This window comes from Lytechinus pictus, chromosome 12 (genome assembly GCF_037042905.1).
Source record: "Lytechinus pictus isolate F3 Inbred chromosome 12, Lp3.0, whole genome shotgun sequence".
In the NCBI taxonomy this organism is placed as follows: domain Eukaryota; kingdom Metazoa; phylum Echinodermata; class Echinoidea; order Temnopleuroida; family Toxopneustidae; genus Lytechinus; species Lytechinus pictus.
In genome coordinates this window covers 21,066,850-21,091,396 of record NC_087256.1, presented here as the reverse complement: position 1 = coordinate 21,091,396, position 24,547 = coordinate 21,066,850, and the positions used below count along the sequence as shown (strand labels likewise).

Below are 24,547 nucleotides of genomic sequence, written 5' to 3'. Positions count from 1 at the left end.
CCAAACAGACAGCACCATCATGGGTGTAGCGCTATACCTTGATAAAGCCAAGACTGGTTTTGGTAGTTGGTGGCAATCGTTCTCCTTGGCAGAATGCATCCGGGATCTCCGAGCATCCAGGAAACTAGTCCTCTTCATTGTCTTCGTCGCACTCCTCTTAGATAACATGTTGACAACTGTAGTCGGTAAGAAACCCGTCCATTCACCATTCGCACTCTTGGGGAGGGGGGGGGGGGGCATAACCCCCCAAAAATTACCACCCCCCAAAAAAAGTGAAAAGAGAGAAGGAAAAGGAAAAGGAAAGATTGAAATCATATATCATATTGGTTTTGGAAATGTTATTGTCAAAATCTATCAAAAATAGCCTTTTGTATCAAAGTAGTCAATTTGTTTTGTATACCAGCTACATATAGGTGATTTTAATAAAAATAAATAAAACGGTGTTTTTGACTCGCCTACGGCCGCCGAAGGGGAAATGTGACTGAGGTATAAATATCAATGAAAAAGCGTGGTTTCATCTATAACTTTTGAAAAAAAAATATATCTAAGTGACAGACTGTCTTGATTTATATTGTCATCAATTACTTAGGGAAGGACATCATCGGAACAGACCATTATTTTCATGTTGATCGTGAACATAGCTTATTATGTGCAAAGAAACGTTACTTGCGGAAATATTGCCAATACATTTTCTATGTTCTTGAATCTTCTATACGTCGCAAAGCCGAATTGACACCGATCTTAATTGTTGTGTACGTCTCCAATAAAACTCGAGGTTTTACACAGTACTTCCCATAATATTGCCACTTGACCACAACCATAAGTCCTTTTTCAAGGGACCCAGCTGCTTATATTATGATAATCCTTTCTAGATATTCGATTTGTTTTGTAAATCTTTGCAATGCTGGTTATGGCTGAACGAGTGTCCTTGGGGATAATTTATGTCTATTTCATTTTGTATTAATTGTTTTCTTGTTACCTCTGCAAACTTGTTATTGCCGAATCGATGTCTTCAGAGGGTTGCATACATTGTGTGCTGGCATGCCAAGATCTGACGACCGGTGTATATAGGGACTTGTAAAGCGATTAGTAGCATAATGTAATAAGTGCTATATGTCTGTAAGACTGTAACTATGTTTATTTATTTGTAATTATAATTTCTATCTATTTTTATTTTAAAAAACCTGCTTCTTATCACCTCTTGCAGTGCCAATTATTCCTGACTTCATCTTCCACCAAGAGAATCCAGGTTTAGAACGTCATCCTAATCACTCGATACCTGTCAATTGTAGCCTAATCACAACCCCAAACCCAAGGGAAATATCACGTATGTATTCCTCCAAACAATATTTCAGAAATAGAGATTCACAATGTTCCATCACAATGATTATAAACATATTCAATGTTTCGAGTGCGAAATACATTATCATGATTATGGAAAGTTACATCACTAAGTGTTGAAAAAAAAAAAATACAAATTGATTTTTTTTTCGTTTTTTCTCTTATTTTTGATAATATATGTATCATAAACTATTAGAGTTACGCAATTTTAGTGAAATTAAAGATTATTTCTTAATTATGCCTCAATATGTTTAACCTTATTTAGCCATGAATAAGCATTTTTAAAATAATCTCAAGACATGAAATATCGACTTTTTATGCCGTCAGTCATGAACGCATTTGTGAGCATTTAAAAGAAAATTTCTCAGAAAATATTCTTTCATTCATATTTTCTTCACCGGCTTCTATGACCGTAAATACACTTAAAACATTATCCACTTTAAGTGATGCATGTTCTACATAAATCCATTACGTTTGCGCATTTTCTTCTTTCTTCTCAAAATACCCTAGGCGCCAACACGACGTCGGCTCCAGTCGTTTGTTTGAATAGTTCAAGTGTGGTTGCCAATACCACAGCCGCGTCAATAGAAAACCAGTACAACGATATACTTAGACACGAGAGTGTCCGTATAGGACTGTTGTTTGCGTCTAAGTCCATAGTTCAGCTGATAACCAATCCCTTGATAGGCCCTCTAACTAACAGGTGAGTTGAAAGTGAGAAGGTTCGAAAGAAGGAAGACAGAGGGAAGAAGAGGAGAAGGAGAGAAAGAAATGAAAAAGGATGAGCAAGATGTGGAGTTGAATGAGAAGGAATGGTTTGATACGGAAAGGAAGGCGTGGAATAAGGGGAAAAGAAGAAAGGTTGGGATTTACATCGTTTTATTTCAATCCCCGTCATCTTCACGGCCTTGCCCTTGCGAAAAAACAGTCTGTAGGTTGAGGTAGGCTCCATGCTTAGATAAGATGATTGAAACGAAATGAAATGAAAGGAGTTGAAAAAGTAGATGCAACGAATATATTATTTTTTTTTATTGATATGGATATGGAAATTAGATACATTTTCTGAATTCAATAATAAATTCTTTTTCTATTGATGATGAGAATAAAAAGAACTTGAAGATATTTTTTTACTTATAGCAATGAGTAAGGATAATTCGAGAAGGGAAGAAGTTTCCTTAATTTTTTTCTTATTTCAATTTACTTATTTCCATTCCTCTAAAAGGAATATAAATAAGTAAATGTAACTGTCTGCATTTTTCGATTACTAACGGAAATGAATAGAATCTGAAGATCTTGTTTCTATATGGCACTGAAAAAAAATATATGTGGCTTGACGAAATCCGCCAGTATGGGTGGCCATGATTGATATTAATTGGGCTGCCAAAATTTGTCGACGTTTTAATGAACGGATAGCAGAGGGACAGACTGAAATTTATCACTTCCCAAGGACGTGCTTCATTTAAGTTTGTTTAATAATGAATTTATTGGTTCCGAGCACCCCAAAAAGAAAGAAAAGAAATGAAAATTACTTCGGCCAACAGTCATATGTGAATTGGAGGGAAATGAAAGAAGAAAGAACTGCGTCGCTACGTTCAAAAGTCACATTAATTAAAATAGCCTTCAATATTTACCTTGCCAATACGATGCTAACTGGTAAGTAAACGTTGGGGTCGCCACATTAGGGTTCGATAGAGTCAATCTTTTCAAAGAGCAACGATGATATTTTGCTTTTGAATAATCATATTGACTTTAAGGTTTCAGCCTCTTGTAAAGACTGACCCTGTAACTCGGTATTTTAAAAGTTTGATGGGATAGTTTGTAGAATGTTTACAGTCTTTATGGAATAAACAATTTCATGAAAGGCATGTCCACGTGTGGAGTATTTATATCAATTTTTCCCATTTAAAAATGGATAGTAGGATCCATGGTATAAAGACCGGTGGACGAACATTTTCATGTGTTATACCATAGACTTATCAATTATAACTCAATTGAGCAGAAGTGTGCAATGTTCGATGTTTTTAAAATTATAGAATTTCAATCAAAAGGAATCAGTGCCTGCATGAGTACTTCTCTTTTTATGTTTCCTTTTATTTTTAAAAATGAAAATTGACTTTGAAAATTCATCAAGCAAACTTTTATAACTTTTATATTTTCGTCAATAAGAATGATAAAAAATAACATTTCCAGTTATTTCTTCTAATTCAATATTCTCTATGAATTTCAATTGTAACTTGCAAAGTTGTAGTATACTATTTCTTTTTCCGATGTATAACTTGTACCTATCAATATATAGGCGGTGCAGCGAAAGCCGGGGTAGGCCTATTAAATAGTAGCGCTTTGTATCCTCAGGCGAAAAAAATCCCGCTACATAAATTCAGCTATTGTTATTATTATCATCATTATTTCTATTATTATTATTATCATTATTGTTGTTGTGATCATTATATTTTCTATATTTTGTCTACAGGATAGGGTATTCCCTCCCTATGTTTACTGGGTTTCTTATCATGTTTGCTTCAACGTTAGGTGAGTTTCATTCACTAAATAATTTCATAAGATATATCATTTATAATAAAATACGGATATGTATTACCGTTACGTACAATAACTTTAGAAAAAGGTTTATTTAACATGTACGAATTCTTAATGTGAATATAAAATTCTCCCCTCCACTTGTAACTGAATGAACTCACTCGTATTCTATTAAAAGTAGTATAAATTTTATTGAATTTCTTTGTTATATTTGGCACAGTTGAATAATATTGAATGCTCCACAGTAAGAACGTCGTTTATTTTTTTATACGACGTTTTAACTATATGAGCTTTATAGTAGCTGCCTAACAGTTTAAACAATCGTTTAAAATCTTAAGCAACAAAGTCATTACAATTTGTAACATTTTTTAATCTTAAAAAATAAAGCACCATTGATTAGACTTTTAAACAGTTGTTTAAACTGTTAAACAATTTCTGTTAAGTTCTTATAGTGAACAGCATTGTATAAATGTTTTTTTAACATCGTTTTTATTGTGTATGGCAATGCCAATTTCGGTGCTAATACAGGTAGGATATACTAAAAAATTGATACAAAGAGACTTGTGCCAGTATAAAATTTGAGAACATCGCGGGGAATTTGCTGCTTGAGCGTTTAGCAAGAAGAGCAAGAAGAATTTTGGTAATTCTAAAGATATTATATTCACATGCCGTTTGAATTTAGAATTAGCATTCTCTTTTTTTTCTTTCGATTTAGTGTTTGCATTTGGTGAGAGTTTTGCCCTCCTCCTAGTGGCCCGTATGATCCAAGGTATAGGATCATCGTGTTCTTCTGTAGCAGGTGAGAAGTCAAGGTTATGCCCTCGTCCCAACCTCGTGTATTTCAGCCCGCACTTCTCATTAATGGGATACTAGCCCGTAGTCCCCATTTAATTTATTATATTTAAGCTTTAAAATTTGCCATATCACAAGGGGTAATGGCGTATATAAATTTGAAATAAAGATGTAGCTATAGAAGTTATTTTGATATAATGGACTTGACAAGTTTAGAGGAGGAATATACGTAGTATGCTAGATATCTATCACTCTTAAACAAAGTTGAGGATCTTGGCAAAAGGTCAATTCTAGCTTTAAAAAGAATTAGCGAACAAATTGGAAATGAAAATAGCGAAGTTTACAAGGGGAAGTCATTTTTAATTTTGTATATTTTCATGTCTGACATTGAATTACTAGAAAGTTTGTATCACTTGAAAGGGTGAAAATGTTTCTACAACTTTGTTATATCTCATCAACTTTTGTGTACAACATATCTTTAGAGAGTTTTTCTGTTGGAGACATACAGGCATTTGACGACTAAGCAGTGTAACCGATTTGGTAGAATACAAGCAAGACTCACTGACAACGAAAGACTCGCCAAAAAGAGAAAAGCGAGAGTTCATATCTTATTAAGATCTAAATGGCGTGTATCATCGAACGTAGATGGCGTGTATTAAATCGCCCTTGGTGACACGATAAGCAAGTGGTTTGCTCAGCGTGAATCTGCGATCAAAACAAACAAGCAGTTAATTGTTGTTAGTCATTATTGTCCACTAATTCAGATCAATGTATTGTTTAATGACTCTTCCCTTTACGTATCTCCATAATAGATTACAAATATGAATAAACAAATAAAATGTGGTAAATCTTGTTTGTCTCCTTTATACATAATTATTTTCTGAATAAAAGTATGGAATTAAGTCATCCATTAATATTTTTCTATTTGTATCAGGGATGGGTATGCTGGCCCAGCGCTTTCCCGACGATGCTGAGCGGGGAGCCGCTATGGGGTTTGCTCTAGCAGGACTCGCTCTCGGTGTTCTAAGTAAGTAACACGCCCACTTCAAATAATTTCTTGAAATATAGGCCTAACGTCTTGATACCAGTAGCGTAATAAGCACACAAATGGGGATAGGGCAACATGGTGTATAAAATCTTTAACATTTTTAAAAGTGAAAATCTATTTTTAAAAAGATTTTCACATAATCACATTTTATCCTATTTACTTTCCTCTTTTCGCTTTTCTTTCTGTTTTTTTTTCTTGGCCGTGGAACTTTGGGGCGAAGGCCCCAAGCCCAAATATGTTCGCTAGTGCTTAATACCGTGAAGGTGTCCATGGTGTCATGGCTTACAAACTGGAAATAATCCAGTTATGAAAAATCCCAACTTAATGAAACTAAACGATGTGTAACCATGTGTTTCTATGAAACAGAAAACTTAGTATTTGAGAACCGATAAGTAAAATATACTATAGCGATGGTGGAGAGGGAAAGATAAATACTTAAGGTACCATCGTGGAAATCAGCGATGAACTTAAGTGAGGTTTGAAAATGACATGAGGGGTTAGAAATCGAAAGACATTTTGAAAAAATGGGGAAAAGCAATAACAAACAACCAAAAAATATTTAAAGGTGGGCTTAACAGCTTACAGAAAAGCGAATACATCGTTACTGAACAAAATAAGCATTTGATAAATTAGTTGGAAATAAGCCTACTATAGTAATTTCAAAAGATGAATAAAATACATGTTTTCTCAGATATATCAGATATAAGAAAAATGAGTTTCACATTGATAATTATATCATTATCTAAATTTTAAACTTCAAAATCATGCCGATGAAATGATCTTGGTTTAGATACTTTGATAAGCCCAAATGTATGGAAGTACCGTATGGAAACATAAGTAATTTTATGTTAACAGCTGCAAAATGCATGTGTGATCTTTGCATCATCTATATATTACATAACCATCTATCATGATGTAAATATTACATTATTTCACTGTTATGACTACATTTAATTCTTTTTTTCTCTCTCTTACAGTTGGACCCCCTTTTGGAGGAGTGATGTACGAGTTTGTAGGCAAAGCTTCTCCATTCCTTATCCTCGCTATTCTAGCATTATTTGATGGTCGTAAGTACTACAATTATTGGCTTGAAATATGGTTATACATCAATATATCTTGAATAGGCATTTTATAGGAACTAAACATTAGACTTAGAGTCACAGAGCAGCCTCAATGATAATGTACTGTTGCCAAAAATTGCAGAATAACATTTATTATTTCATTTGGGGGATTTCAGTTGGCAACGTGCGTTACCATTTATTCATGTTGCTCAATTTATTTTATAGCCTAAAATACGTACAGATTTTTTTTCTTCAAATTTTGTTTTCTCTGTATTTATCATTTTTGATGTGATTGATTTTTAGTTCTTCAGTTGTTGCTGTTAAACCCTGTCTGGACAAAAGAAGATCACATGGAAGGAACTCCTATTCTTAAACTTCTAAAGGACCCATACGTTCTTATTGCTGCAGGTAACTATCAACATTCATTCCTTCATTCATTTTTTTAAGTTATCCGATTTCTTTGTGATAAATGGGGAAGCTGCTAGCATATGACGTCACAAATTAAACAGTTCAAAAATCCACGACTTTCTTCTTTTCTGAGTGATTTTTTTCATCAAACCTTCACAAATATTTCCCGGTATTTTATTTTGCTTTTATTAGAACCAACTTATCATCAGGGCGTCTTTTCCCTTTAACCTATTCTCTTACGTACAATGTTCTTTGAATCCCAACAAACTATCAATGCTATGACGTATTTATAGTGACGCAATAGAACTTGATCAGGTCAAGAAACCATTTCTTAATTTACAGTTCCCTGAATTAAAGTAAGAAGGATTATTAAGTTCGAATGGAAACAATGAAAACAGAAATATTGAAACCATTGACAGTTGAAAATTATTCTTATCGTATCTTCTGTGGCTTCGTATATTATATCCTGTATCGCCATATCTTGAAAGGCATCATTGATATGATAAAAATAACTATGAAGTGCCGATTATCTAGTTGCCTATTCAAGAGCGCACTATATTATATTACCTCGGCTGTATAGTTCCAGTTGCTAAAGGCGCCTGTTGCATTCAAGGAATCATCCTGCCGGGTATCCCATTCACCTCACCTGGGTTGAGTGCGGCGCAATGTGGGTACATTTCTTCCTGAAGGAAAACACGCCATGACTGGGATTCGAACCCACATCCCTCTGATTGAAAGATGAGAGTCGTAACCACTAGACCACGACACCCCCACACATAAGCGTTGTTATGAGCGTTCCTTTTCATGTGATTTTCCATATATTTCACTTTGCCTTATCTAATTGTTTTAAGACTACTCTGTTGCATGTATCTAGATCTACAGTTTTTGTGCATCCCTACCCCATATGTCAGACCAAACAATCAGAAAAATAAATGTAAATTGTAAATGTCTCTCGTCCTAATTCCATTCTTTAATTCATTTAAATTCATTCATTTTTTTATTTCATGTCCATTCAACATAATACAAAATAATATGAATGAGGTACATATTAATGGATTTACATTTTATAGAAAATCAGTATTGATAGAGCATATGGAAATGGAAATGATGAGGGGTCCACTAAATGCATTGCTTGTAAAGTATGGATCGCCCTTGGATATGTAAAAATAATTGGGTTCATGATGTTTTACATGTGTATATATTAAGAAAGGAAAAATGGTGGGAAGAAATGAAAAGATGGAGATCAGATTGAGGTATACAATATTTTTAATTACAGACTAGAGGCGGAGCGGATAAAAGTATTTATAATTTTTGCATAAGGATTTTGTTGTTTGCTATGCTATCATACTTTTGCTTGATTCGAACCTAAATTTATTGGTTTCATAATCAAAAAGTGTAAACTCCTGTTTACTTAAAGTTAATATCGCATTTGTTACTATATCTGCTCATTGTATTCATATTTATTTACAGCGAATTCCACATTGATATATCATCTCACTGTCTTTTTTCCATTAATATTTTTCAATTAATTTTTCTTATCATAAGCATTTCATTGGCCACATCGTGGTCATTATGCAAACTACTTGGAGGTAGTTTCTTTTACCTTATTGCTTAAAAGCATAAATGCTTTGTAAGCGAGCACCCAGTGCCCGTTTCATAAAAAGTTTTATAACAACAAATTTGCAAGAACTCTTTAAAGCTACTAAAACCATTCAATTTGATCGGTTGATAGGACACTTGTAAAAGAAATTATGAATTTGGTATTATAACTTATGAAACGGGATCCAGATGATCAAAGGCTTAGGGTCCTCTCCTTAGAGAGAGGATCATTCGCCATTCTCATTCGAACGCGACCCCGTTCACATCTACTTCCTTAAACTATTTTACTGGAAACCAGTTTAGTGGAAACCAGATTAACGTGTAATGGGGACGCTCGGAGCGCTCCTGGAAGCCATATTAAGTGGTCTTCCAAACCAGTTTGGAAAAGCACCTCGTGATGTGGTTTTCAAGACCGTATATGCAAGAAAAATGATCTGTAGATAAATCATATACTGTATACCGTCGTCAAGTGTAATGTGAATTGGAAGTTACACTGTAAAAATATTTGGTAGAATTTTGACCAGCACGAGGGTTTTTGGCAGTAATTTACCCAATGCGGGAAGCATATATTGTCCAGTAAGGTTACAAACTAAGCAGCAATTACTTTAGAATGGGCAAAATTGTCATCACACTGGATAAATAAAAATGTCCAAAAGAAATGCCCAATGATGGTTGGACACATAATTACACTCCTGGAGCATATTTACCCAATATTCTTTTAGAGTGTATAACTATTTAAATAACCTGATCAAATGCTTGTACTGATTACAGACGAATAATAAAATCGATTTTTTTTTGTTTGTTTATCCTGTAGGTTGTATAACATTTGGTAACATGGGAATAGCATTGCTGGAGCCATCGCTTCCGCTTTATATGTTGGATAAAATGGAAGCAGAAAAATGGCAACTTGGTGAGTATTTAGAAATTGAAGATAAAAACATACTAATCCTCCAAATATTCAAGCCGAGATGATATCATATATTATAGCATGAACTATGGTAAATAAACTTGTTGAAATGCGCTGTTAAACATATCACATCATAAATAACATTCACAATTTATCGTGTTTAATAGTAACATCATCATCATCATCATCATCACCACCACCAACACCACCATCACCACCACTACCACCACCGTCATCATCATCATCATCATCATCATTGTCCTCTTCGTCATCGTCATCATCAATAATATATTAAGCATCATCATTATCATCCTCCTCCTCCTCCTCATCATCATCATCACCACCATCATCAGCATAATTATATATGTATAGTTTAATCAAGTTTTAAGAAGCATATCAACTATAAACAATGCTTTACGTTCTACAACGTTACCTTTTACTGGAAAAATGATAATGAACGGGCTTCTTCTCCCCTCATCTTCCCATTCACAACCATGACAGCATGCCTATAATATATATCGATAATTCATCGTCTTATTGTGCTTTTCTCTTTTGTTACCAGGTGCTATATTCCTTCCCGCCAGTGTATCATATCTCATCAGTACTAACATCTTTGGAGCATTAGGGCATAGAATAGGAAGGTAAGGAGTTAGCGAAGATTTACTAGTATTTAAAGTGATTATGTTCACGAATAAGTTTTTAATGTAATTATTTATATTCATCCTTCTGATTAAAAAAAAATCTATTCACTATCATTTTTTTTTAGATGTCAAGTGGTTTGAAATGGAAAACTTTCTTTTTTATAATACCATGTTTGCCAATCGCACATTTTGATATTCTACTTTTATTGGTTTGGGACAGAAATGAGGATAGACTTGCGTACGATTTTATACTCGACTCGTGGTTGTGTTTTGTGGGTGGAGCATTTTTGCGCACGTGTGCGCGCACTACGATGTCCAGTCAAACAACCGATCGATGGAAACAGAAAAAGTGGCCAATGTAGACAGGTGTTCATTGTAGACAGGTTTCTTTTTAAATGTTTCCATGACATTACCTCTGGCGACAATTGCTCCGATGTAAAATCTGCACATTCAGCCAAACATAAAACCTAACGTCCAAAACTAAATAAACCCCTAATTCTTATCTTCACATTTATTCACATGTATTCTGAAAAAAGAACTATTACAATCCTAACTCAACGATAACCCTCTGAAATATTAAGACCGGAGAAAATGTCACAGGAGCAAATGTCGTGTCACCCTTTTAACACACTGGCCCATATTCTGAACTCAGGTTTAAATTAAACCCTGGTTTAACGCTGTGGTGTAATTACGGAAAGTCAATTGGGGCACAAATCCCTAACGGTGAACATTTAATTTATTAACTCACATGAGACCCGAATTGTTCATAATTGTCTGGGAATGATATTTTTTTTCGTTATGAAAGCAAAATGAAACAAAATAGTAAACATAAGAAATATACAATATAAACAATTTTTTTTTTGGCTCCCAATAATTTTAGCACAAAGTTAGACCGTGGCCTTAGTTAAACCTGACTGCAGAATACGGGCCACATTCTTTTCAAATGGGATAGAATTTTGGTGGTCGATGAAGACAGGACTGGTTTTTCACTGCGGACAGGTGGCCTTTAAGACAGGCTTGACTCAGTATATCTTTCTGACCTTTTCTCAAATCCACTCTCTCTCATTATATGATGGTATCTCTAACAAAAAAAAATAATGTACAGGTATATAACTTCCCTTAATATAATTTTTTTTCGATAATCAATATAAGCTTCATTTGATTAAATTTGTCATGTCTGCTGTAAAATTATATGTTACTTCATCCCTATTTATGCATCTCTGAAGTCCAGTAAAATGATAAAATTCCTTCTTTTATGAAACTTTTTAAATTCTATTTCAGATGGTTAGTTTCCCTACTAGGTATGATCATTGGAGGTATCGCAATGATGTTGGTAAGATTGCAGTTACCTTTTATGAACTCTTTGATTTTATTTCATTTTGTAATTCCCATAAACTCGGTGTAGGCCCATAAAGGGATTGAGGAGCCTGGGGGCCATGGGAGCTTTGGGGCCATGGGCCCCAAAAATTTTCAAGTCCAAGAAAAAAATAAGAAAAGGGAAAGGGAAGGGACGGAAGGGGGGGGGGGGTGAAATATGGAAATATTTTCTTAGTATTTCTAGGAAATATATATTACAAAATTAGATTTTTGCATTAAAAAATTCTAAATCAGTTTGTAGTAGGATTTGTAGTCAGCCCCCAGAAAAATGTTGGCTGATTACGCTATTGTGTAGGCCTATGGATCACGGTAACGTGGGAGCAGTAGGGAGTTTCTAAATACAATACAGAATTCTTATGAAACATTCAGGGGGTCGTATTAAGTAACTGTCATGAAGTGCACGACTTTACACACGAGTGTTAATCTTTTATTACGCTGAATATTATTGTGATGTACTCCTAATTTCTCTTGTTTGACAGTAATCAAATTGGAATGCATTTTCTACAACACAATAGCCCTAATAAAAAATATTGACTGGAGATTTTTACATTGTTTGATAAAACACAACCATACATTCTATTTATATCTCATCAAACCGTGGACGAATATATTTTGTATACCTTTAAGATACTGATTTGCATACAAATCCATAATCTTTAAACTCTTCGTCCGCAATAAAATGATAGGCGCATAGGCCTAAGTATGAATCTCGTAATTATTGTCATTGAATTTATAGTCAATGATAAATTACATTTAACGAACATTTTTTTCATATTCTCTCCTCTATTTAGATCCCGTTGTCACAAAGAGTCCCCCATTTAATAGGCCCCAATTTCTTCGTCGGCTTTGGTGTAGGTAAGTTTTTACAAACATATTATTTACAAAATGAAAACGCTAGCCAACAATTCCATTTGACAGTAATATATATATTTTTTGTTCTGAAGTGTTTTTAGTGGTCATCAACATTATCATATAATATACAAAAAAAGGCTCACAAGAAAAAAGAAAAAATTCAAAATACAGAAATTGGCAAAAAGGTAAATTTATTTCAGTGATCTTTATGGTTCTACACTTTACTTTCATGGACCCGTCCCAGCAAGTGGACGCATCCCTAAATCTATTTGTAGCAGTATATCGTGCCAATCGTATTTTTCATGCCTTCTATTATCCATCTTAACTTTCTAATATTATGCTATCACTTCTGTTTTTGCACTTTCATGCCAATCCATCATCTGCTGTACCTCGCTTTTTTGTATTTCTCCATTTCTTTCCCTTCTATGTCTTTCTCCTTTCACCTTCTCCATGCCCCCTCTCTCTGTCCATTTCTTTCCTTTTCTTCTCTTTCTTTCTTTTTTCCCTTTTCTTCCTTCCTACACAAACGCACACACGCACACACCCACCCTATCACACATACACATACACACACACACACACCCTCTATTTCTCTCCCCACCCTCTCTTTCTCCCTTGCTCTTCTCACTCTCCCCCTCTCCCTCCCCCTTTTTGTCTTCTCATCTCTCCCTCCCACTCTCTCTCTTTTACACACTCTCTCATTCTCTTCCAATCTCTCTCTATCTCTCTCACTATAGGCATGGTAGATGCATCGATGATGCCCATCATGGGTCACCTGGTAGACATACGTCATGTATCAGTATATGGTAGTGTCTACGCCATAGCCGACGTAGCATTTTGTCTGGGGTTTGCTGTCGGTAAGTGTACCCCCCTCCGAACTCCCCCTCTCAACTCCCCCACCCCAACCACAACTCTATCACAGGAAAGTGGGAGAGGAAATAATCAATTTTAATGAAAAGAGGGAATAGAAAGAAGGTATATTTGGGGGGGGGGAAGCTCTGATACGTATTGCGAACCGTAAAGGGAAACCTATAAGGGTACCGACATGAATAACTGTATTTAAGCCTGCTCTAGCCCTGGCCTCCATCATCTGTTTTACGGAAATACTCTATGCATTCAAAGCAATATCACTTTCCATGAAATATCCATGCAATCAATAACGGAGGATTTCACTGCTTATGTTTGTTAGCTTAAAATATGGAATTTGATCTTAAAGTTTCTGTTTCTGTTTATTTCGAACAATCCATAAAAACGTGGCCTGCTTCTTTGTACTCTGTCCCTGCTACCGGAGATTTATTATTATTTTTTGTAAAGTAATAATAGATAATTGGAAACTTACAGTAAATGCCTGTTGAATGCACGCGATCAAGCCGATTGAACTATTGGCTGATAATCGACAACGCAATATCTTTTCTTCCTCGACTGCAGGTCCGTCATTGAGTGGATCGATTGTTGAATCTATCGGATTCCCATGGTAAGAACTAATTATGAACTGTTATATATATATATATTATGTCATTTGAATTAATTTATCTATTTATATGTGAGGAATTTATGATATATATATTTTTTTTTTCAAAAAGAAAAAGAAGAAGAAGGAAGCAATTTATAGTTAAGGGGTCAGGGTTTCGACAGGATGGTGCACTCACTCCAGCTCGTATATTCATCTTTGTTTTTCTCTCTCATCATTTCAATCTGTATTAGATATAAGTTAATGTTTTTCAATATCATTTTATATTCGTCATTCTCAATAATCGTTTTACAATTGTATAATTCTGTGATTATACTTGTTTCAATGATTATATACTTTGCTTATGAGACTTATATTGTCATTGTATACTTGATTTTCAATAGAAACATGTTATAAAACAGCAACAACAAAAAAAGAAGAAAAAAATCATCAATAAGCGATATATCGATAAATCGGTATAACTCTTTAATTTCTTTTGTAGTATCGTCTGATGCATGTTTTTATAATACTGCAGTGGTGTCGCCGGGTTATTTAAGGGGGAAGGGGGGGGGGGACGCAAGAAGACCAAGTAACTTCGCAACATTTTTTTTTCTCGCACGCCATTTTTGTCTCAATTGCATTATAGGGGAATAACGGAGAAACATCACCTTCAGCTATCCTTTTTATACCCTTCGTCCTACTTTCTTTCCGTTCTCGCTCTTTTAAATTGTTCTCCTTTTCACTACTTGAAAAACCATAGGGAATGGTCACCTCCCCCCACTTGGTTGCCGCACCTGTAACACTGTTATAACATTAGATTTCTGGACATCATCTGGACATAAGTTTCAGTTGATAAAATGCATCGGTCGTCAAGAAGAGTTGAGTTTGCGGTTTCAAAACAAAAAGTCATCCAAATATGACTTAATGATAATATGTACTTTTTTTATCATATAAATGATTACAAGTTTTTTTAATCATCATCATCTACATCATCATCACCACCATCATAGTCATAATTCGTCGTCATCGTCATCATCAATAATATATTCATCATCGTCATCTACATCATCATCATCATCATCATCTACATCACCATCATCATCTACAGCAACAACAACAATATCATCATCATCATCTGCATCACCACCATCATAGTCATCATTCTCCTCAACATCATCATCATCATAGTCATCATTCTCCTCAACATCATCATCATCATAATCAGCCTTATTATCCTCACCATCGTCATCATCGTCACCATCATCTTCATCATTGATCACATCATATCCACCACCGTCTTCAGCATCATTACCATCATCATATACGACATCACTACTCTAATCCGCTGCGTCTATATGAACATTACTCTATTAAAGTCTGATGATTGCGATTATTATTTTAAGGTAGTTTCTTGATTATTTGTTGATGTTTTTTATTTACTGTTCATCTCTTTAACTTTCAGGCTAGTAAGAATAGTGGCCATTATAGATTTCCTCTACGCACCCCTTCTAATATTTCTCAGAAACCCACCAGCCAACGAAGAAAATGAGGTAAGCGGCCAGTCTTTATTAAAATACTTAATTCATGATAAAAACTATGAGCGGTGATTATGGGTATCGTCGCGCAGGGGGGGGGGGAATAGGGAGTTTTCAGTTTTCGCATTTAGCACGGGGAAACTCTCTACAACGCATCGATTCCTTTGAAAATGCAATTAAAATCACAATGGAGAGCTGAGAGGCTTTTGTCAAAAGTTGTTGGATTGGGACAGCAGATCATCCGAAGATTTGCACCGAACGAACAATTTCAAATGTGTCGTTGTCGAAAGTCACGAAATTCCGATGCTTCGCGTCCCGCGGTCCACCAACTTTCGACAAAAGCCCCTCAGCTAGCTTTCCATTGTGATTTGACAAACATTTTCAAAGAAATTGGTGTGTTGTAGAGAATGACTCCGTTTTAAATGCCAAAAGTCCGGAATTATGAGACGTCACTCATTTTTTCAATAATTTTTTTACATATATTTTGATGTCAAAATTCTTTTGACTGTTGGTCGATGGACCCGAGATGTTTATGTGTGTATGTCATACGATAGGATGTCAATTATGCTTCAGCTTCACATTTGATACATTCTTTATTTCTGTGGTCATATTTGGGTAGAGCCCCAGCCCTCTCCTCCTCTCCCCTCCCCTTTTTAAAACTAAATATTCATTTTGGACAAAGAAACTTTTCAACATAATATCATTATCGCCGGTTTTCTTCATTTAAGTATTGGCTGGCAATTATGGTTTATGCGTCACATTTGCTCAAATTGCTGAAACACTTTTACTATCTGGATGGACTCCACATCCCTACCCCAACACCTCCACCCTCATAAAAAATACATTTTGTGGCTTGTGGTATCAACCTTCTTCAACATAATTTTCATCGAATTTCTAAGTATATTTTGCCAATTTTACATTTTCCTCGCCAAATTCTATGGAAGAATTTCTTTTCTTTTTTTGTTGTTGTAAATATTGATTTTGGCAAATATGGCAAAGGTAACGGGGATGGATGAATGACCATTTCATTCAACACATGACAATTCTTGATAAATAAGAAAAGTATTGTTTACATTATACAAGTATGAACTGTACATTCAATATATTCAATGTAATGAGTATGGGTGAATAAAACACATTTTATTTGTAAATGACAAATGATCGTATACACTATATACTGTATAAATTATATACATGCACGTTAGTATGAAGTAAGATATATTGTTCTTGCGACAGCCTTGTACACAAAGTAGCAGCGAAGAAATTTGACCAGGCAGAAGTTTTGAAATTAAGATTGAGGATTGAATACAAAGGTTTGCAGCTGACCTAAGGTAAAAAAGAGGACTCAATCTAAAATTGCATTCATGTGTCTCTAACTACATAAATTTAATATCAATTCTTACTAACACTGCACTGGGATATCAACCAACAATTTATTCTCACTGAATTATAATCAAATTGCCAACCTTAACCTAATACTATGCGTACGGAATTTCAAAGGCAGACTAAAAGCGGATACATCATCAATATGCAAATGCAAGTAATATTTTGTACCTGTGCCATGACTTATAACAAACACTGTCCTACATCATTAACAGATATAACATTTGCATCTCATCATGATATTAGAATATGTCCCTAATCTTTATCTTTATATTAATACTTAATAGTAGTTTGGGATATGCATTATGATATTGAATGTTTAATTGCATCTTCATTGGGTATGATTTCATTCGTAATGGAGCAAAAGCAAAAGTATTTTTGACTCTTCGGAAACACAAGAGGGCGTATGACAATACTTTTCGGAAGAAGCTTTGAGTTTTTAGTTTTCTTGGCAGCGTCAATTCGCCAAGCCTGATGTAGACTCTTACCACTTACACCATAACCAAACACTATATTTGAAATCATATATTGGCAATATATTTGCGAAATAATTCCAGCACATTATCTCATCAATGCTATAGGTATAGCCAGCATTCAATTAATCACCCAATATACTTATCTCATCCATACTGATAACGGTTTTTTTTTCATTCTTATTAAGATTAACAAAAACCCCAATCATCCAGCAATTTAATAACATTATAATGCATTTATACTTCTAATGATCATGAAGGCCCTCTTCATTCTCAGGTGTACTAACAGTTATCCATATCAATGTTGCATTATCATACCGCAATATATTTTATATGGCCCGGATTCTGAAGTCATCTTTAACTGAGACCATGGTCTAACTCTGTGCTAAAATTATGGGAAGCCATCGTGTCATTTTTTTAAATTAAGTTGTATGTTTCTTATCTTTACTGTGCTCTTTCCTGATTCATCGATGGTGAAGACAATCATCTATTTATACTTCCTAGATAATTATGAATGATTTGAGAGCCAAAGGAGCTGAAATATGACATCTCTACTGTTAGTGATTTATGTAACAATTGGCTATTCATACTTAAACCACAACTTTAAACCTGAGTTTAAGTTAAACCTGACTTCAAAATACGGGCCTATGGGCAGATAGGTTTAATGTTAACATTGCCATTACGATGTAAATACATGTACATTATCTGCATTTTCAAAAAAGTTCCTGCTTATTCACCTCTGTTATGTGTTAGGCGGATAGCCTCTATCAATATGAATATTTTTGAAACCAGAATATGGTTAAAAAGATATAGCTTATAACTTTTATGTATCTTGATTTTATATCTTATTAATCTTTAAATTTTTAATTCATGCATAATTCTAAAGTGCAGCATTTTCCTGGTTTTGGTGGTGATTATTAGTTATTATAGTTTCAAATCAATTCTTTATATAATTATTGATCTGGTAAAATCACATATTTAAACTCTATCAATTTTATCTGAACAGCTACCTATAAAGATTTCTTTAAAAGAAAATCGAAGAAGTTAAACAAAATATCTCTAACCAGTAAAATCTGATTTTTTTTTTACTTTGTAAAAAAGGTGATTTTTTTATTTTTCGTTTTACCATAATGGCAAAATTATAATAATTTCATCGTATATAATGCGTTGAACTTTTCAAAGACATAAAAAGGATAAACGTTTTCCCCATGAGGAAATAGATAAAGAAATAATTGAGAAATTAAGAATATATTTCATTGTATTCATGTATACAGTGTGTGGCAAAAATAGTCAATTATGACTGATCGCCAAATATTAAGAAATTTAAACGGAGAAGTTGTTAAAACGGTAAATTGCCAATTCGTCCACTGCCAACTCGTCCACTCATCACATGGTCTACCTTCATATAGTCTAATACCATTCCGTCCATCAACATTTCGTCTAACAACAATTTTGTCTAATAACCATTTGGTCCAACCATCACATCTAAATCACCAGTTCGTCTATGAACATTTCATCTCATAACCAGTTGGTCTAGTATTCGTTTTATTTGCATTCATTTTGCCCGAGCAAATGGTATATGGACCAAATGGCTATTGGACCAACTGGTTATTAGACAAAATGGTGAGTGGACGAAATGGCAATTAGGCCACGTGGATATTGGACGAACTGATGGTAGACCAAATGATAGTAGACGAGTTGGCATTGGACCAAATGAAAATAACTCCCCGGAAAGTATGAAGTTATCCCCACTCTCACCCCAAAATACACTCACAAACAAATAATCCGCACGCACATCCACAGCCCCCCACACACATCATGCCAATTCATTTGTATCTTCAAATCTATTTTCCTGTTCCCAGGGTATACTGCTGCAAGAGCAGATTCCTGTGTCATACACAGCCGACCAACAAAGAGACTATCAGACGATGGACGGACGATACGGACGACGAGATTCATCCGGAGTTGAATCGGTAGACTAGTCCCCCAACCATGGCTGTCGTCATCGCCATCATCGTCTACTTCGTCACTGACACCGTCATCGGCATCATCGTCTGTTATTGTCGTCCATGTAGTCTTCTAAACCTGTCCACGAGAGAGAGAAAGAGGGAGAGAGAGAGAGGGGGGGGGGGGGGAGATGGAGATAGGGAAAATCGTTCAAGGGTGCATTTGAGAGCAAGATGGCGCCCTTTCAATTCAGCGTTGCGAATGCATCTCACACGCTCTCAAGGAAAATATTAATATTTTCAGGGTACTCTCCTTTTCAACTGGTCCCAGTCTTTGTCTTTAATTTTCCACTCAAAGAAACAGGAAAAAAAAAGAACAGCCAAATATATTTTTTGACAACGATCTATTAAATGAATATAATTTTTTGATAATTCGAGGAGACTTTGTTATGAAGGAACAGTTATATGTACGTGGCTCTTTTGATTTAGGGCTCAGGGCCAATTTACTACATTTTGTTGTTCATTGTGATATGAATATCAAGTCAATGCGTGATTGCTTTCGAAAGAAACTTCATCATTATTATCCAGATGATAATGATCACTATGTAAAAGAAACGATGCTGTATTTTCTTTATAATCATATCAAAACCTCTTCTTGAATTTATTATGATTTATCAACAGTATGGGGGTTGAGTGTTGTATTTTTTATGAATCGTTTATCAAACAATTATTGCAATTAACATACCAAAGAATTGTCAAAACTCTGTTGCACAAACTTTGTTATCTCTATATACCGCAATGTATTTGAATAATTTGTTTTATTTGTTATGGAAACTTAAGCGGGATGTTATTATTTGATATCATTACATGTATTAATATACTGAGGGTACGTTGCAAGAATATTTTGCTATTAAGTACAAATTTCTGATGCAAAAATTACAATCGATAGATAAATGCTCGCTGTAGTATATTGGTTAACACTCAAAGATCCACAATTCTCTAATTCCTTATCCGATTCTTTTCGTATTTTACCTCTCTGTTTCTCAAAATCATTTTATTATGTAAGAATTAAATTCCTTAATTCCAATACTACTAAAGACCAGCCTTACCTAGGTAGCCTCTTGTCGAGGCCCTGCCGGCTGCTTCCCGAGCGAAGCGAGGGATATAGCGAAGCCAGGCCTAATTCGCTAGGGAAGCAGCCGCCAGAGCCTCGACAAGAGGCTATACTTAGGTAGAAAATCAAGTAAATCATTAAAACAGCATTGATATGTCCTTAATACATGGCAATATTCAAGCGGCTGCTCATAGTAAATAATCAATATAGTAATGATAAAAAATGCTAAGTTTTTTAATAGTGCACATCACCCTACAAGATCTTTTAATTAGCGCAAATTAAAATGAGTTATTTTGGTGCTCTCGGGTAGAAGGTACATGGATAGAATTAAAAATAAAGAAAAAGAGAAAATATTCATATCATTATTTGGATATCTAGCGAGATCCTGATGAAAATACGAGACTGGATATTATCTGAAAGGTTTCATGTAGAGAATATATCATTATTATTGTCATTATTAGGCTGTATTCGGAAAATATGAGTCTTTAATATGGCTTAAATAATGATCAAGGGAAGAATCTTTTTTCGACATACTGTAAATTCTTCCATAGCTGACTGACTGCATGTTGCCTAGGTGATAACGTGATAAATATTTCGCGATTATATACTACAGGTTCAAGTGCACCCCCCAAAAAAGTTGATTTGAATGCAAAGATAAAAATCAAATATAAGCTGAACGCTGAACAATTCATCAAAACCGGATGTGAAATAAGAAGGTTTAAATTTATTTTTAAAATTTTTAAATTGTCACTTATTTTTCAGAATTTTAGAGAACTGATGATGTCATCCTCTCAATAATTATTTTGCAATTTTGGTATGAATTAAACAATATTTGGATATTTTGCAAATTTAAAACTACATAATTATGCTCTTCATCGAATCACAATCGGTTGCTGCAATGGAAATTCCATTATTGTTAGGGTGGAATCAAACTTCTTTTCAAATAATAATGTGGAAAATTTAGAATATTTTATATTTCCTATAATAAGATGCAAACGAAATAATGATTTGGTGATGTCATCGGTCGTGATATCACTCATTGGCATCCCGACCAGGATGGTAATATAACTGTATTGTGAATTTAAGTGAAAATTAAAATGTCATAACTTCCTTATTTTACATCCGATTTTAGTGAAATGTTCAATGTCAACTTGTTGTTTGATTTTTCCCTTTATATTCAAATCAATTATTGTTTTTTATATTCAGTTTCGCATACAATGGGCTACTGTGTTAAAAAAAGAAACCATTCGATTAAGGGATGATATTAACTTTCAATCTTTCGGTGAATGTTTACCAAAACGGTTATTTTTTAATGGGGGGGGGGGGGGACATGGCCCCAAGCCCCCCCCCCCCCAATCTATACACCAGTGATCATTAGTAGCCAATTTACTAGAATGATGCTTTCTTTGAATGTATTTCATCCCTTTTGACCGAAATTAAGATCGTTTTACAGCTTGTAAATAGTTACTCTTCCTATACATTTCATGTTCTTGTTGAGAGTCTAAAGATATTGTAAAGAGATTGATATGTACACATTTATTATAAGATGATGTCTCCAAATCAAAAGTACTTTGTGTCACCACCCACAAAAGTGGAAATAAATGTGTTTGATTCTCAGCACCTTATAAAAACAGTTCTGTATTTTGTCACTTTCTTTAAGAAACTGCATTTATTGTTTTGAATGTGATCTATTTTCTCTTTCCATCGTTACCAGTGTATTGTTGTCTGTTTAACAAGAACAACAGCAAGAACAGCAAAAACAGCAACTACAACAACTAAAATAACAACTACAAATACTCCTCCTCATCCTACTACTACTACTACTACTACTAATACTACTACTACTACTTCTACTACTACTACTACTACTACTACTACTACTACTACTACTACTACTACTACTACTACTACTACTACTACCACTACTACTGCTACTACCACTACCACTACCACCACTACTACTACTACTACTACTACTACTACTACTATTACTACTACTACTACTACTACTACTACTACTACAACAACACTACACTACTACTACTACTACTACTACTACTACTACAACACTACACTACTACTTATACTAAAACAAAGTGAAAGGGAAAAAGAAAGAGAAAGAGAGTGTAAAATGGAAAAGAAAAGGAAGGGGAAAATCAAAGAGAAATACAACGATAAAATGAAGGGGTGAGGTATAGATAAGGAAGGGGAAGAAAGATAAAGAAATGGAGAGAGGGAAAGCCAAAGGGAAAATAAAAGGAAAGAGAGAGAGAGAGAGAGAGAAATAGAAAAAAGAAGGAAAAGGAGAGAAAGAGAGTGTGAGGGGATTTATAAGGAAGAAAAAAGGGAGGAGAGAGAAAGCAAAAGGGAATTATAAAAAGAATCAGCATGCGCTTCGCGTTCGCATAATCTGTCCCTAAGATTTCGAATTTCGATCCCCTCCCTATTAAAACCCTGATCCGCCCCTACGTTAAGCCACCGTCTAACTAGCAAAATCGATTCCAGACCAATCAAATAATTATGAAGGAAGACAATAATGAATGCATTGTATCTCATTTACATACATGTACATGTAGCAATCAAGACACAGTATATCAAAATCATGAATTTGCTGACAAAATATTCATTTCAATGTGGTTTATTATACGAAAGACATTGTAAAAATAGTCCGAAGGCTGATAAGTTCACAGAAAATAGAAAAAAAAAACATGAAAGGAAAATATTCTTACGAATTAACAAAAGATAAGCAAATAAGAACATAAGAGTAAGATTAAAATTTGAGGTTCATACACATTACAGAAACATCATTAAGGGGGAATTATGCTATAAAAATAAAGTGAAAACAGAAGAACCGAAAAAAATATATATCGGGGTATATTGATTGATTTCATTGTAAATTGAAGAAAAAAACTCAATTGTAAAACATCAATTCAATTCATTGGATTCACCTTCTTTTACCAATTAGTACATACCAATCATGCAGGTCTCTACGCTCTTCGACATCTGGTTCTCTTGTTGTTCCCAAAGCATTAAAAAGCTTTGGGAGGGGGGGGGTTGGATCATTTGGCAATAATGTGCCCCGTAGAGTGGAATAGATTTCCTGAAGACATCCAAATTGTTTCTATGTTGAGTCCTTCAAAAATGTTCTTCAAATTTATTTCCTAATTCTGTATAGATCTTGAGCACTCTACAGAGTGGATTTGGCGCTTTATAAGTCACTTCTATTATTATTAATACTAATTTTATTACTAATATTATTATTATTAAGAGTAACATAGTACTCGTAGACGTAGTGACATCATCGTCGTCGTCTTCGTCATATTCTTCTTACGTCATTTCTGGTAATGAATCACGAATTGAAAGGTAAAGTTCATTGCACTGCTTCGGTTGACATAAGTCCCGTTTTGGCTATTATGGCTGATTGCATCAATGACAACGTATGAATACAATTATTTTGAGCAATCCGCATACAGAATTGATTCTCGTAAAAATTCGAGTCGAAGTCACGACGGAATCATTAATTACTCATAAAAATTGAGAAAATTGCCTTAATTAGAAACAGTAACATATCAATTTACCAGTTCCCGGTACAATGGCTATATATACTTTCAAGAAGGCAGATCGAAATCCTCGGAGTGCATACCTGTTAGAGACTGCTAATATAAAGGGGCATTCACACTTGGGGTATACCGTTGCAATGTAGGTGTTGCAATCAGATGCAACTCTAAAAAATCAATCACAACTTCATTTTGAACCAATCAGACATGCATATGAAGAGCTCATTTGCAAAAGGGGTTAGATCAATTTTTCATAAAATTTGATTTTGTTGTCCCAATGTATAAATTTTCAGTAGCTCTATAAGATGATATGAAAGAAAAGTTGAAATTCTCATGAAAAAGTGGACAAAACTGGCAAAGAAAAATCACCCTGTTTCAAAAGGGATTAGAGCCATTTCACTTTGTTTGCAAAAGGGGCTAGATCCACAAAGGTAATTTTTGGAAAGAAATAAAAAAAAAATGGGCAGATTTTCTTTATACAAAATTTATGTTTACTTGGTCATGATGGTAGGGTAGTATATCGTGACA

The 24,547-nt window shown here is 34.5% G+C and overlaps 1 protein-coding gene across 5 annotated transcripts; it reads left to right on the top strand.

Moving 5' to 3' along the window:
- Positions 1-22,095, top strand: LOC129273684 (synaptic vesicular amine transporter-like). Of its 5 annotated transcripts, none has more exons than XR_010295291.1 (17): positions 1-185; positions 1,208-1,327; positions 1,852-2,044; positions 3,812-3,870; positions 4,592-4,675; positions 5,603-5,695; positions 6,694-6,783; positions 7,081-7,185; positions 9,599-9,694; positions 10,254-10,332; positions 11,614-11,665; positions 12,501-12,564; positions 13,299-13,418; positions 13,990-14,035; positions 15,474-15,561; positions 19,265-20,461; positions 20,555-22,095. XR_010295291.1 is itself a non-coding variant. In XM_054910748.2 (16 exons), exons 1-16 carry the CDS (start codon positions 20-22, stop codon positions 19,382-19,384), a joined length of 1,575 nt encoding a protein of 524 aa, XP_054766723.1. In that variant the 5' UTR covers positions 1-19; the 3' UTR covers positions 19,385-22,095. The 5 variants fall into 5 exon arrangements, 1 of the variants encoding a protein (XP_054766723.1); XR_010295293.1 differs by having other exon boundaries at positions 20,548-22,095; XR_010295292.1 differs by having other exon boundaries at positions 19,265-21,083; positions 21,804-22,095.
- The last annotated feature ends 2,452 nt before the right edge of the window (positions 22,096-24,547 follow it).

Excerpts from the sequence above, each read along its gene's own strand:
- LOC129273684 (XM_054910748.2), top strand. The coding sequence starts at position 20 with ATGGGTGTAGCGCTATACCTTGATAAAGCCAAGACTGGTTTTGGTAGT. Across the intron at positions 4,676-5,602 it reads ATCGTGTTCTTCTGTAGCAG|GGATGGGTATGCTGGCCCAG; the intron begins GTGAGAAGTCAA and ends TATTTGTATCAG. Across the intron at positions 11,666-12,500 it reads GAGGTATCGCAATGATGTTG|ATCCCGTTGTCACAAAGAGT; the intron begins GTAAGATTGCAG and ends TCCTCTATTTAG.